This window comes from Castor canadensis, chromosome 7 (assembly GCF_047511655.1).
Source record: "Castor canadensis chromosome 7, mCasCan1.hap1v2, whole genome shotgun sequence".
NCBI classification, from domain to species: Eukaryota; Metazoa; Chordata; class Mammalia; order Rodentia; family Castoridae; genus Castor; species Castor canadensis.
The window spans coordinates 51,725,737-51,742,125 of record NC_133392.1 but is presented as its reverse complement, the minus strand read 5'-3'; the positions used below and the strand labels follow the sequence as shown (position 1 = coordinate 51,742,125).

General features: G+C 36.1%; 1 protein-coding gene across 11 annotated transcripts in view; it reads left to right on the top strand.

Moving 5' to 3' along the window:
* The window catches only part of Ank3 (ankyrin 3), a 618,024-nt gene that overhangs the window by 407,786 nt on the left and 193,849 nt on the right, over window positions 1-16,389 (top strand). For 8 of the 11 annotated variants that reach the window (XM_074078913.1, XM_074078915.1, XM_074078914.1 and 5 more), the window contains exons 2-6: window positions 1,415-1,516; window positions 1,922-2,020; window positions 2,206-2,304; window positions 8,980-9,078; window positions 15,194-15,379. In XM_074078913.1, the coding sequence (XP_073935014.1) occupies window positions 1,415-1,516; window positions 1,922-2,020; window positions 2,206-2,304; window positions 8,980-9,078; window positions 15,194-15,379 (585 nt within the window). Of the gene's footprint in view, window positions 1-1,414; window positions 1,517-1,921; window positions 2,021-2,205; window positions 2,305-8,979; window positions 9,079-15,193; window positions 15,380-16,050; window positions 16,075-16,389 lie in introns of all 11 variants that reach the window. The other 3 variants (XM_074078910.1, XM_074078911.1, XM_074078912.1) reach the window with 1 other exon arrangement.

Below are 16,389 nucleotides of genomic sequence, written 5' to 3'. Positions count from 1 at the left end.
GCCAAAGATTTCAGCCTCCTTAAACTGATGGTCTGGAAGTAAATAGGCTTATTTATTTAAAGTAGTTCTCCACTGGAGACTTTGCCCCTTAGGAGACATTTAGCAATTCTGGAGACATTGATACTTGTCACAAATAGGGGATATGATCAGCACCTGTTAGTAGAGGTCCTGGAAGCTGGAGTGCATTGGGTAATGAACAGGACAGTTCCCCATGGCAAAGAATTATGCAGGTCAGAATGCCAATAGTGCTAAGGTTGAGAAGCCTTCAGTTAGAGGAAGCAGTATTCATTGAAAGAGAGGCTTGCTGCATAAAGGGGAAAGGTCAAGGAGACCCCGGAGTCAGTGGCCTTTCTTCTGAGGTCTTGAGCAAGTCAGCTCTTAGTGACTGACTCACACTGGAGCCAAAGACCCTTTGGAGGGATGAATTTCCTTCATCTCAATCATATTTCCAGGGATGAATCAATGTTTTTCCAAGACTGGCACCTTGGTGACGCTCCAGTTGCTTCACTTCTTAATCTGCCTCTTCAGAGGCTTACAGTTTAGGGTGGAAGAAGGATCAGGAAACCAAAAACTACATTTCTGTGTGATACATGCCAAGAGAGCTCAATGGAATGAATGTATTGGGAACACTGAGCAATTAAATGTGCCTTGAGGGTCTGGGCAGACCTAACAGATAAGCATTTGAACAGGGGCTCTGAAGGAGGCAGTCACCTTACAGCTAGAAGAAGTCACTTTCTTCTTTGCAATTATACCCTGAGTGATTGCATTTATAACTGCTGACAAGTTGTGTTTGGCTGCTCTTTCTGAAAAACCTGCTTCTGTATTGCACTGGGTTGAGCAAGACTCCTTTACAAATTATGCAGGCCCAACTTTGTAGGACCTTCCTCTCACTTTATTCTTTCTACTAAAGATTTTAATAGTAGATGGTTCAACTATGCAATTGTGGTTGTTAGAGATTAGCAGTAGTACAGAGTTTCAAGCTTCTGATGAATGAATTACCTATCTTGTTTTGTTGTATTTAAATCTTACATGCTCCTAATACATTTTCTACAGACTGCAGCCTTAGCTAGCTTAACAATATGACATACTTCAAGTAGGTCTTGCGACATGCTTTTCAATTCCAAACCATGTTATAACACAGGACTATGTCCTGTGGGAATATCCAATAGAAAATCATCATCTCCAAATTCCTGTTGAATAGTGTGACAGCAGACAATGTGTTAATAGCTTTCTGAAGCTGTAGATTGAAAAATTGGCTTTGGAATCAATATTCAAATAATTTTTATTAGTTTTCATGTTAGAAATAAAATAGTTCAGCCACGTTCGTTCCAGTTTGAACTACAAGCTGGGTTGTCATAAACAGACTACCCAGACTTTCATTTCTTCATCAGAACTTTTCTCTTTTTCCTTTCAGTCTGATGCCAATGCAAGTTACTTAAGAGCAGCTCGAGCAGGACATTTAGAAAAGGCCCTTGACTACATAAAAAATGGAGTTGACATCAACATTTGCAACCAGGTCAGTTGGGTTATTGTTGTTCTTTAAATTTTTATTTAAAATTTTAAAAATCCAGACTTGAAGCTCCTTAAAGCTTTCATTAAATATTAACAGGATTTCCCTTGTTCTGTCAATTCTTTCCTGTTAAATTTTACCAGGCTGACATTGTCAAATTATTCCTGTTTTATTAGAGGAATATTCAGAAATTCAGGTGTACACTCTTTAATGATTCCTAAAATTTAATAAGTAATGATAATGAAACAACCCACCTAATTTTCTAGTATTTTTACTCTCAATTCAAGGTCCTACACTGCACACACAGTGCAGGTGAACTTCGATGGGATATTATCCCTGGAGTTCTTGGTCGACAATTGACTGCTCTATTTTCAACCTGCTGAGTAAAACTTTCCCTTCACTTTTAATCAGAATGGGTTGAATGCACTCCATCTTGCTTCCAAAGAAGGCCACGTGGAAGTGGTTTCTGAGCTGCTACAGAGAGAAGCCAATGTCGATGCAGCCACGAAGGTCAGTATCACAAGTTCAGTGCTTTTTATATCACTTGCCACATTCCATGAGGAATTAGCCCTCAGTAAGAATTGGGGTACCCTTTTCATGAGAGACTCATCAATTTTATTCTCTTTGGAGGAACTTTAAACACAGAGGAATTAGAAAGGTGAGTGAGTTGATGTGACTTGCTTTTCGTTTTACAGAAAGGAAACACAGCATTACACATCGCATCTTTGGCTGGGCAAGCAGAGGTGGTCAAGGTCTTGGTTACAAATGGAGCCAATGTCAATGCACAATCTCAGGTAAACCCAACTTAATTGCAAAGGAATTTTGCTATAATGTACAAATAATGTCCTTTGAATGAACTTCTTATGTCACATATCCTCTAAGAATACAATGCTTTCAAGCTCTATTCAAATAGTTGTATGGTTGTAGGTTATTGACATTTGTGTATATCCTCACTTGTAATACATATGTGTGAAAGGTAGACTTTGTAGCAGTGGTCCATCTGTGAAATGACTGACAGTCATACACAAATGTGAAAGGTAGACTTTGTAGCAGTGGTCCATCTGTGAAATGACTGACAGTCATACACAAATGTTCAGGGGATATGTGAAATGAAGACTCTCATACCCTTATAATGCTAGCTAGATCCAGTCAGTGTTTGTTAACTCATGAAGGAGATGAGGGTGTTTGTAAATAAAGAAATGGTCTTCAAATCTCAGACTATATCAGTACCTTATCTAGTCAAAAATGGGAAGAAACAGCTTAATTCCCCAAAGAGGAATTGTTGTTTTCTGAAACAATAAAAAACAAACAAACAAAAAAGGCAGAAAAAACTGTAAAAGTCTCTAAATTTTAAACTGTTCAAATTATTTGTACTGAATATAGGTCCCCCGACACTCATACACAATTTTGTGAGGGTCTGAAAATCAACAAATTATCACTTTAGACTTTGAGTCTAAAAGAATTAACTTTACTTTATTGGTTTAAAATTATGCTTAACATTATCCAAGTGTTCATTATTTGAGTGCCACAGACTTCCTCAGAGGTTATGTAGCAGACCAATCATCATAACACAAGAGCATCCACTGAGGACCTGACCACTTTTAAAACTGTTTTTCCACTTCCAATCCTTGTATACTTAATCCAGCACTCAGGAGTCTGAGCAAAAGGATCACAAGTCAGATGCCTGCCTGGGCTACAGAGTATGACCAAAAAAACAACAAAAAAATAGAACGATAAAAAACTGGTCTCCATTCAAATGTTCCTTCAGTTGAATCCATGAACCCTTCAGTGTCATTGTCCCAAACATTGTCAAAAGTATTCTCAGGGTGACGAATATTGACCAAATTGATTACCTAACAAAGCTGCAAGTTTTGCCAAAGCCACAGGAATTCGTGAAGCAGGGCAATTGATGTTGGAGGACTACTGGGTGGATAGCTAAGCTATGAGAACACACGTTCCTGGAAGCATTAGGCCTGGCAGCACGTGAAGAGCTAGTTTGAGTTCCTAATAGGTGGCTAACATGAGAATACTTTGAAACTCAAAAGATTAAAAAAAAAATTAAAAATGGAAAAAAAAATCAACGATTAAATGAAGAAAAAAATCTTTTGTTCTCAAGCACTTCTTACAAAAGATTGTTCTTGCTTATTCTGAAAAAATAAAAAACAAGTGAAGGAAGTAAAGATGTCATGTAATATTGTTGGAAAAATTACATTTTTTTTCTCCACAAAAATCACTTTGTTTAGTCTTTGTTCATTCTGAGCAAAGTTGTTTAGTTACAAGCTACATGTTGCTAAATCATATAAACTTACTTCTATAATTTCTACTTTTATCTTTCAAGCCTAAGTCTGAAGCAAAGTGTTTTGCATTGTTTTCTGTTGCCTTTTGATCTCTGTTGCCTTTTTAAGCATACCTGATTTCATCAGCATTTTCTGACACTGATTATCTTTGGATAACAGGAATCTCTTCTATTCTATGGGTCTGCAGGATTGCAGTGACTTCCTTTCCCAATTACAGCCAGAACAGTAATAACTCTGGTGCCATTAAACATCAATGTCATGAAAAGGAAGTGCACAGTGCTTCCAACTGTATGTTTCCTTACACATTCGTGCTAATTTCTTTCTAGTTCCCTGAGATTTGACCTTTCATGGTCTATGCCAACTATTCTCCTTTTCTATAAATGTTCATATGGAATAATAATGCTTTTCTAGAAAGGAATGATATTAAGTTGAATATTGACCAGTACTTTGAGATAGATACAAACCGGCTGACTATAATAGAAGCATCATGCTTTTAAAATGACTTTTTTGAAATGTTGCTATATTTTTTCCCTACCAAAAAGTAACTAGTTTTAGTCTCTAAGATAGTGGGAAAAATCTTTAATCCATTTTCATTTCTTTTTTTTTTCCCCAAGACAGGAAAAATAAACTGTCTCCTTTTACCGTTACACACATTCTTGACCAATTCTAAGAGCAGCAAATAGTTTTAAACCTGCTGTGTAATGTCTAGAAGACTACAATTGAAATAAAATCCTCATCAGTCTTCATTTCAATTTATATACATTCCACACTGGTGATGTGTGAGGGAGAAAAATAGAGCCTGTGGAATTCCCTGTTACTTGCAGCTGTGCTTGGGGACACCATGCCCTGCCACATATTGCACAGCAAACATTTTCTTCTTCATCTGGACACCTGCCCTTGTGTGGCTTCTGAACTCATCGGTGTGTGGCCCAAATAAGTAATGAGGTGAGGTGACCATGCCACAGTTTCTGTGATAATTCCTGGTTGCAGCTCTTCAGTAGGAACTTTTATAAAGAACAACAAACAATAATGCTATGAAAGAAGATTAAATTCTTCTTAGGCAGAAGCACATAAAGCATCATGGGAATGTTACTATTCAAGAAAGATAACTCCTTCTAAGTGAAATTTTAGCCTATAGGCAATGTTTCATAGCCAACAAGGAACAGTTAAGTGAGCCCCTTACCCTACTTGATTATAAAAATTCTCCTTATCTGTAAAATAAAATGACATTGGGCAACTTCCAAGTTCTGATTTTATAAATTCAGGATCTATAACAAGGAATGTGTAGATTTCATGTTAAATGAATTTGTGCCATTGTCTTGATCTTAAAGTCTTAACAAGATAGTTAGCTCTTTCTTATTTACTTAATATTTCAATAATCAGTTTCCTGAACCTTAAGAAAGAAATTGGATTGGCTAATCCAATTGTGATTAAAAGAATTCTTCTATTATTAAGTACTTAATATTTTATACTACATACAACAATGATTAATGGCATTTATAATTGAGCAATCTCAAACTGCTAAGTTAAATAACATCTTTCACTCCTCCCTCCTTTGTCTTTATTCTGTAATACAAAGAAACACATTTATACAGAGGGAAATTTTGTTTCAACTACTGTTTTAGTTATCAAAATATTCTAAGTGAACACATTTTCATAATGCTGTTAACAAACACAAGACCCTGTAAGATGACCAATGATTCCTATGTGTCTTTTTGGTCTCTCTCTAGATCCTAATAGGAAAGTTAGATCCCAACAAAGTTAGACAGATGGAGGTCTGATCCAGATGGAGACTCTCTAATCTGTGACCTTATATTATACCTCTAATCTAACTGACCTTTCTCAAAAATTAGTGCCGTGTATGAATCAGTGACATCTTTTGTAGTACCTGTATACCTTAATTGAAAATAGCACTTTATGATGTACAAAAGCTGACCATAGAAAAGTAGAATGAGTAGAAAATTTCACAATGAAATTTATGTCCTTAAATAAAATCACAGGAGGGTTTTTTACCCTGTAAACATATAAGGAAGAAGGTATTGAAGATATTAGATATTAGATAAACTCAGACTTCAAAAAAAATACTCACTGAATCTTAAGTTGCTCTTCCTTTTGAGAATTAAATTTATTGTTGCTATAAAAAAGAAAATTGGGCACACAAATATGCTCCTTTTCACCAGTTTTATTTTAGAAATTTCCTAAGTTAGAAAATTAATATGAAAACAGATGTACTTTTTTCCTCTGGAGAAGCATCTTCCTGAAATATGACCATCCTCCCAATGCAGGTACCATTTCATAGAAAATCATTAGTTAGATTGTCCAATGGTAGCACATTTAATTACTTCAGATGCCTTAAGCCTTTTTGAGCTAGAGTGTTGGTAATGCTTTTTTTCAGTCTTTCCAAAGGACATTTATAATTTTCTCCCTAGAATCAAAACAATAGTATGTATGTGTTTTCCTGCCTTGTTGATCCTTTCTTGATATATGAAATTTGTATTTTGTATTATTTGGATTAAATGAACAGAAACAAAACATGCAATTGAATTGAGAACACTGAGAAATAAAGACTACAGAAACTTTCAGAAAGCTTTGGAAAATAAATGCTAAGGGTGGAATGTGGAGAACCTAGCCAGAGCCAAAAAGTAAGATTGTTCATGGAGATGTTCCCTATAGGTCAACAGAGGCTGGGGAGGGGGACTAAACAAAGAACAGAACTAAAGTTAGAAGACCTGAAAAATCAAGCCCAAAATAACTTGTACATATGCCTACCCCATAGTGAGAGAAGGGGAGGCCATCTGTCTCAAAGTCCAACCAAGATAAGTACTACCTACATAGCAGGGAAGAGTAACTCTCCAAGAGAAAATAAATTGCTATTGTTAGATGCAGAGCAAATGGACATGGATGCTGTTGACCAAAACTAAAGCAAAGTAAAATGAACACATACACACATTCACACACGCACACACACATGCTCCAAATGCCCCCTCTAAAATTAAACTAACCATTGTGTTAATCAGTTTTCATCACTGTGACATCTCAAAAAATATTTTTTTAAGGAGGAAAGATTTATTTTGGCTCATAGTTTTGGAGATTTTAATCCCTGGTTGCTTGGCTTCATTGTTTCTGGGCTTGTGGTAAGGCAAAGCATCATGGGAGAGAAAGCAGAGCAGAGCAGAACTGCTCACTCATGGTACTGGGAAGCAGAGAGTTACTAGAGGGTCCAGGGACAAGATGCATGCTTCTGAGGCACAGTCCCCAATGACCTACTTCCTCTTGCCAGGCTCAACCTCCTAGTTTCCTATCACCTCCCAATATCATCAAATTAAGAATCTATCAATGGATTAATCCAGTGATTAGGTTAGAGCTTTCATGATCCAATCACTTCCCAATAGCCCCACCTCTGAAATTAGATTAGGGACCAAGTCTTCAACACATGAGCTTTCAGGGAACATTTCATATCTAAACCATAACATCCATCATGAAGACTTCACCAAAAACATTTTATTAGCATGGACAGCAGAAATTGCATAAAACCATTCAAGGCTATCTATAATTATACAGTTTCATTTATAATGGAATGGATAAAGACATAGAGACAGAAAGTAGATTAGTGGTTTCAGAGTATACACTGAGGGGCAGATGGAGAGACTCGTACTAATAGCTACAGGATATGGAATGTTCTGGAAATAAGAGCACTGTGTCTTGCAGTGGTTCTCATCTGGTAGGACTGGTTGTCCAATTTGGGGAATGTACTAAAAAATGCTAAATTGTACACAATATAAAGGTAAGTTTTAGGGTATATGAATTATTTATAATAAACAAATATTTCAAAAACGAACAAGAATGTGACCACTCAGAAAATGACCAGCTTTCAGTTAATAACCTTAGGATGACACATCCTCAAAAACAAACAGGAAAGCAGCAGCAGGAAACAGTTACAGGGCTACATCTTGCCACAAATCCTATCCACAAGGTATTTTTAAGTAATCTCATTTTATACATCTCCTTGCCATTGTAAGAAACAGATGTGGAATGGTTTCTTAAGAACAACTCAAGAAGTCCCCAGTCTGTAAGAATAGAACCCCTTTGATTTTGGTCTTTCTTCCTGGATCATGAACTTGTTTCTGCATGGTAGCCTCCAGACCAGTGGATGTTCACTGGATCAGAAACCAGGCATGCATGGGTGGGCCAGTCTATCTTACACAGTCTGGGGCAGACCTCCACCCACAGCTTAGAAACAATTGGCATAACTTACCTGGTTGACACTTAATGTGTGAACTTTTGGAATTTTTCCTTAAGAACTTCACTCCTAAAATCTGAGCTTGACCTTTGGAAATTTTAGCTTTCAGAGACTACTTGATGAGGCAAGTTCATTTTGCTGTGAAAAAAATTCACATTGGGTTTCACTCTGTTTTTCTCTTTTTTTTTAAGTTTAGTTTCTTTTTGTTGCTTAACATTCATTAAGTAACCAAGAATTGAATGATCCTTCATTTTGATCAATAAAGAAAATTTCAATATAGCAAGGGTAATGAATATATGTATTCTTAACACAAAAATACAATGCTTTGAAAAAAAAACTCAAGGGAAGGAAACTTTCCAAAACAAAAGACTACTAATTGAATTCTACTTCAAATTTTAATCAGACCACTCTGCAAGTAGGTATTCCTTTCTTCACTATAAGTAATTACATTTGTGATAATTTTGAAGCTTTTAAGATTAAAATTAATTCCTTCTTAAATTGGAACTGTTTCAAATACCTATTTTTTGTGAAAATGTTACATCTTTATTTAAAACAGGTCATTGATGCTTGGGAGCTATAACAACTAAATGTATTCATCTTCATATCTTCATAGAAGCTAGTAAAATACTTTACTCATGGTAGGCACACATCAGTGGTTGATGGCTAACTGATTATATTTATTTATTCATCTAACACATGTAAATTTCTATGAATTATACTGACACTATTGACTAACTGTACACTATTAACTATGATCCACACTTAACTTATGAAATTCATATAAACTGTGATGCTTAGATTTTCTAATATGTATAAATATCTACATGAAAGTATTATAAAATTATTATATGTGGGCACTACTTAGAACACTGTATCCCAGAAAAATTAACTGACTATGGTAAGCTGCCAACTAATGTTTTATTATTTTGCAGAATGGTTTCACACCGTTGTATATGGCAGCCCAGGAAAACCACCTGGAAGTTGTTAAGTTTCTTCTTGACAAGGGTGCTAGTCAGAGCCTCGCCACAGAGGTAAGATGCTTCCGTTTTTCCTCTGGTTAAGTTTATACGTTTATAAGGCATCCTGTAAGCCTGGAGTTGAGAATTTATCCCACTAGGATTTCAATTGCAGTTCTATATCAATTCATGCGGGTTCATGAATTTTTATGAAATACATTAAGAAAATCTATTTTTAATCTTTAAATATCCCTCATTACATAGATACCTTTTCTGCTCTTAAGTGCCTGCTTGTACCCTATAATTGAGCTATTATTTTAATTTTTAATGTATCTGCTTGAGATTACTTTTCTGCCTCTTTATAATTTTGCCTCAAAGGCAACCATTGTTTTGAAATATTTTTTCTATGAAACATTAGTTGTAAATCTGTCTCTTCAAATTTGTTAGCCTAATTGTAATGACTGAATTTATATAGTGCTACAGTTAACTACTCAGATTTAATTCTTGCTTCTAAATAAAACTGTTATGCATTTTAAAGTGTCAAATAAAAGTGGCTTTTGGCAAAAAAAAAAAGCTCTGCAGTCTTCAATAGAAGGATTATTTAAAAATAGAAAGTTATTTAAGTCATTGGTATTGTCTTAGGTAATTTTTTAAACTAATCTTCATGGGAAAGCTGTGATCATTTGCTAAGCATGGCATTAGAAATCTATTGCTAATAATAAAGGACCAACACTTCGGTGTTCTTCATTGCTAACAAAGCAGTGAATTCTAGTAGTTACCTTATTATAAAGCCACTACTTACTTAGGTGGTCGCATGCTTCCTGAGTGATACAAGAAAGATGGCAAAAGAACCACATGTGACCCACCCAGTTTTTGAGATTATGCCTTCCAAGGAAGCCACCAAATAAATGAAGAAACAGTTCACACAAAATGAAATACAAATGACCACGACTAGACAAGAATATTCTTACCCTAATTCATTGTCAAAGTAGTGTGAACTCATTAATCAGATAAAGAAGATGATCTAGTCTCTTGCCCATGAGACAAGAAAAAAACGCGTTCTACCACTTGAGGCACACCTCCAGCCCTTTTTTTTCCTTTGGATATTTTGGAGATAGAGTTTCACTTTCTGCCCAGGCCAGCCTGGACCACACTTCTCCTATTTTATTATTCTAGCCATGGATGAGATGACAGGCAGGTGCCACTGTGCCCAGCTTGTTTCCATTGAGCTGGGGTCATTGACCTGGGCTGGCCGAGAATCAAGATTCTCCTGATCTCAGTCTTTCTGATAGCTTGAGATGGGAGGTGCTTGTCACAGATATGTCTACCCTGATTTGAACATTATGCAATGTATCCCCTGTATCAAAACATCACAATGTGCTCCATAAGTGTCAGTTTAAAATAATAACTAAACAGAACACTTGGTAGGCACCATCTGTGCCTCTGTTCACCCTTGGGAGTAGCTGTTTTGAGCACAGGTTGCAATTGTAAGGAAAATGGGGAGAGAGGGTAGATGCTGTTCAAAGAAAATCCATTCTCATTTTTGGATGTAAATACTAAAGAATATAAATATCCTAATGAAAGTGATTCCATAGAGAAGGTTGAGTATTATTCCTTTTATAGTATGATGCACAAATCATAAGTATCTCTTAAGAAGCAGGTATAAACCCAATTTACTTTTTTTTTCTTCTTAATGCAGCATCCATTTATTGTTTATCTTTTTTTTTATTTTTTATTATTCATTTATTCACATGTACATACATTGTTTGAGTCATTTCTCCCCTCTGTCCCCCTCTCCCCCTCGCTTCCAGGCAGAACCTGTTCTGCCCTTATCTCTAATATTGTTGAAGAGAAGACATAAGCATAATAAGGAAGACAAAGTGTTTTTGCTAGTTGAGATAAGGACAGCTATACAGAGAGATTCCTAGCATTGCTTCCATGTAAAAAACGTGTTACAACCCAAGTCAATTCATCTCTAACTGATCTTTACACTGGTTCCTGATCCTCTTCTCGTGTTGACCTCTGTCGCTTTAAGATTTCTGTATTAGTTCCTCTGGAGTGGGGACATAAACGCTTTCATGTTTTGGGTTTTCTACTTATTCCCATACCTCCCGTATGTGCTCTCCCCTTGTCATGTGACCCAAGTCCAACCATATTGTTGTATTTGCCCTAGATCTAAAGTCCGCATATGAGGGAGAACATACAATTTTTGGTCTTTTGAATCTGGCTGACCTCACTCAGAATGATGTTCTCCATTTCCATCCATTTACTTGCAAATGATAAGATTTCATTCTTTTTCATGGCTGAGTAGTATTCCATTATATATAAACACCACATTTTCTTGATCCATTAATCAGTAGTGGGACATCTTCGTTGTTTCCATAACTTGGCTATTGTGAATAGTGCTACAATAAACATGGGTGTGCAGGTGCCTCTGGAGTAACCTGTGTCGCATTCCTTTGGGTATATCCCCAAGAGTGGGATTGCTGGATCATATGGCAGATCTATGTTTAGATTTTTAAGAAGCCTCCAAATTTTATTCCAGAGTGGTTGTACCAGCTTGCATTCCCACCAGCAGTGTACAAGGGTTCTTTTTTCCCCACATCCTCGCCAACACCTGTTGGTGGTGGTGTTTTTGATGGTGCCTATTCTAAGAGGGCTGAGGTGGAATCTTAGTGTGGTTTTGATTTTCATTTCCTTTATGGCCAGAGATGGTGAGCATTTTTTCATGTGTTTTTTGGCCATTTGAATTTCTTCTTTTGAGAAAATTCTATTTAGTTCAGTAGCCCATTTCTTAATTGGTTCATTGATTTTAGGAATAGATTTGAATTTGCTTGTAAACTACTCACTGATAACTCACTGAGTTCTCCTGTAGACCTTATGTTTTCAGGGTCCAAAAAGTACAGTGTTACAACTAACTTGAAACATAGCGTGTGAGGCCTTCAAGTCACTCACTTAGTCTTTATGAGGCCTTCAAGTCACTCACTTAGTCTTTTGGCAACAGATATATATTTTTAAAGTTTATATTTCTTTTCAGTAATTTAACTTCATGTTATCATTTTTTAGTTTAACAAGAGTTGGGGGAGGAACAAATGTTCTCTCTAAATGTAAGTCATGGCCAAGTCTTCACGAAGATTGCTGTTATATCTCTCCATAAATAATATCTTATTCCCCAGAAACATCTGATTCCTTGATGAAATTTTTATTTTCTTTTAGATTATTGGCATTAGAGAAGATAAGTAACAATAGGAAACAAAACTTTTCATTGATACACATTCTAGCTACAATATTGCTTTTTCATTAACAATACAGACATCTGTATTTACAGAACAAACAGTAGGGGGCAATTAATGGATTCTTTACATAGCAAGTTTTTAATAGGATTTTAACTTACTAAATGATCTGATCTGCCAAATTTTTCTTCCTGCTCTCTTTTTGTGATCCTGGGACTGGTATCTAGGGCAAGCGTCATACAACCCAGCTCCAAATTTCTTTAAACATTTTTTTTTCACTAAGTATGACATACTTCATAACTTGTGGCATGACTGTTTTAAAACTTTTTATTTTTCTATGTACTGCATACTGCATCTTTTTCATATATAACTTTTTTTGCTTATTAAGCTTCTGAAGTATGAGGTGAAATTGCTTACATATTCTACAATTACTAAGCACCTATTATGTGTTAAGTGCTCCAAGAGAGGAATGGTGTATCCTTGAGCAATTTGGGGCAGACTTTCTCTCAAGTAGTTTCTATATTTCCTTTCTATTGGTACTTGTCTCTAGACTAACTGCAAACCAAGCTATTGAAGCTGCATTAGAACCAAAATTTAGAGCTGATAATTTTAGCTGTTAACACCTTAAAGCTGGAAATTTTATGTCCTTAATTGGCTTGTGCAAGAAGCTTATTCTTATTAGTGCTAACCAACTTATCTGAAATTTATTTTCTAGTGCACAGTACAGTCCTTTATGTACAGCTCTGGAAATTTACAAATCACATCAGTGGAGATGTAGCCTTTTTGTTTTGACTGAAAACACAAGTGGGCTGTTTTTTTACAGTTAGACTTTGTTCAGATTTTAAAAGAGAGATGCAAACTTAATTCTTCATATACAATTTTCTTACTACCAGTCTCTTGAAAAATGCATTTTTCAGGGCTGGGGATGTAGCTCATTTATAGAGTGCTTGCCTAGCATGCACAAGGCCCTGTGTTCAATCTCTGCAAAAAAAATAAAAAAGGAATACATTACATATTGAGAAAATGCAATGAAAAGAAAAATATCCCTGTAAAATTTCTCTAGAGATAACATTTGGTTTATTGGCCCATAGTTTTTGCACAGGTACTTAATATGCAGATGTTTATTTTGACGAAAGTGAGATCATATACTCACACTGTTATATATACTTCTTTTCTGGTGGGATTAAATTCTAAACTTCACATCCTTCAGTGTAAACCTGGGATGTTATCTTGGTGACATTTTGGTTCTATTCAGCCATTTCCTGCTTGTTATCTTGCTGAAAGCTTCAGGGAGGCAGGTGACCACCCTTTTCTTTCCTGTCTTCTTGGGTAGTAGAGTTGAGAGGAGGAGGTGGCCTTTAAGCTAGATCTCAAAGCAGGAAGTGTAGAAGTAGCAAGAGTAGAGATGCAAGGGTAGGAATTGATGTACATGTCTATGGAAAGGGTTATATGGAAAGAGATTGGGTGTCCCCAAGGTGCTCTGGACCACTAGTTTATATAGCACAAACACCAGTGTTCTGACCTGCAGTCAAATAAATTGTAGAAGCACTGATCTATTTTCCAGCAAAGGGAAACAAAACATGAAAGTGATGCTTTCAGAAGATTAACAAGGCATGTTATGCAAGTACCCAGGTTTTCTTCTTCCCTCTTACAACTGCTCTTCAATTGGAGTAGTCCTCTATTTATACTACAAGGACTACAGAAATAAAATAATCATGACTCAAATAAAATAAGTAATTTACTTACCAATTCTTTACTACAAATAATCTTTAAATGTTCTTTGATATATAGCAATAAAACCATTACAGAGTTAAAATTTGTGAGCCAGTTTAAAAAGTTCTACCATGTTTATTCTATATTGAGTTTATCTAAACTGTTTGTTCTATATCTGCATATTAAGTACCTGTACAAATGAATGAACCACTATGACATCTGTAGCTGTCTCCCTCCATCAAGTCCCAGAGAGAAGTCCCAAGAAGCCACAAAGAGAAGATGCAAAATGGGCAGAATATGCATGTGTGCACTTCTGTCCATCCAAATTTATTGTAAAGTCATGTTTTAATCAAAGTTAGAATAGTGACTACCCAAGGCTCAGGGGTGGGGAAAATGGGAAAATGATGGCCAAAGGGTACAAAGTCCCATACAGAAGCAATAGGGTGTTTTTAGGAAAGGGGGGAATGGTTGCACAGCATGGTGAATATAGTTAATAATAGTATATTGTACAATTCAAAATTTCTAAGAAGATACATTTAAAATTTTCTCACCACAAAAAATAAGTATTTGAGATGGTAGACATGTGAATTAACTTGATTTTATTCTTTCACATAAATCATAAATGAATTTCCAAATGAAATTTTGTATCCCATAAATACAATTATAATTTGTTAATTTATAGTAACATGAAAATAACCAAATAAATTAGCAAAATCAAATTTTTTGTGATTGTTATTACCTTTACTCATTGGTCAGAGAAAACCAAGAGTCTTTCTTGTAAACCTTTCTTAAAATGACTATGGTTCATTAATTCACATATACTGATGCACCAGACATAGGCTATGAACCAGGATAAAGAACCAGGCAGGCACATTAGCCCATCTTCAAAATGCCTTGGAAATTTTTATATCTTATCCAAATAAGCTCCTTTGAAAATTTTGACTGGATTTAGCCTGAAGTGTTACTATTTCATCAAGATTATTTTATGTATACAGAAATTATAGCATCTTTTACTATGTGTTGCTTTTGTGTACTTTCAAAATTTTTCCAATTAATGTATAACTTTTATGTTTTGTGGTAAAACATAAAACAAATGACTCTTCATTTATATATCCAATTAAAGATGTTAGCTTTAAAAACCTGAAGCAAAAATTGATACTTGGTCACTAGGTTGCCTTTTTGTTAATGGAATCAAAAAGAAAATATCCATGGGGACCGATCTTGATCCATCCATTTATTTGCAGGATGGCTTCACACCATTGGCAGTAGCTTTACAACAAGGTCATGACCAAGTAGTTTCACTCCTACTAGAAAATGACACGAAAGGAAAAGTACGTCTTCCAGCTCTTCACATCGCTGCCCGAAAAGATGACACAAAAGCCGCCGCCCTGCTACTACAGAATGACAACAACGCAGATGTGGAGTCCAAGGTAAGTTTCAAGGGGCACAGGTCTATCAGGTAACTATCCTAATTTAGGCATACAAACTTCAAAAATGTCTGGTCTCCCTCTTGGCAAGCTCATGCCAAAAGTTTAGCTTCATTGAAAAGAATGATATGTGTCCAAGCTAGCCAATTGAAGGCACCCCTCCCTTAACATGAAAAACTAGAGGACACTGTAAATGCTGTCCTGTGCATGCTAAAAGGGAGGCCACTTTGAATGAAGTTGGTTTATATGCAATTGACAATTTCCTTCCTTTTAATGTTATTTTTGGAATGTGTTTAACAGTGCAGCTCAAACATCAAATTGAAAAGTTACAAAATGCTAATAGTGTGTACAAATAAACCTCTGGTTGAAATCTAAGATGACAGGCAATGAACCAAGTATAGATCAGCTGCGGAAAGCATGCCAGCAGCGGAAAAGCCACAGCCAAAACTTCCCATTGTCTTGATGCATCTTACTGGGAAGTCTATATGAAGGAAATGTGGCAATTGGACTAGGTCACTGTGGAGCTCTCTGTTCCATCCAGCTTCCTTTCTGTGCCTGTGGTGCTTCCATCATAGCGTTCATCCCCATCACTTAGCTTTCTGCAGTCCATGTCACCAATAGTGAACTAACCGTTCATTTTTTCCTCCTCTTTGCTTCCAAATGTGTTAACCTAGATGGTGGTGAATAGAACAACAGAGGTATATATATATATACGTATCTGTGTAAGCTATATCTGCATCATCACTTCCCATTACTTAGTGCTGCTGCCTCATTTCCTTCCCTTCTTTGCATTGCCTTCTGTAGGCTAGATACCTGCTTTATACCCTGCGCCCCTATGGAGCATGTGCCAGAGCAGACCGTAGTTTGATTACAAGGGCTTTCTGCAGCTCAACCTGGTGTTTGAAAGGAAGATTCAGGAATCCTTAAAACTTAAGGGTCTTGCAATAGACTTGCGTGAGATGAGTTTTGATGTTGTAGATGCTTATCGGCTATGCTTAAAGCTGCAGACAACC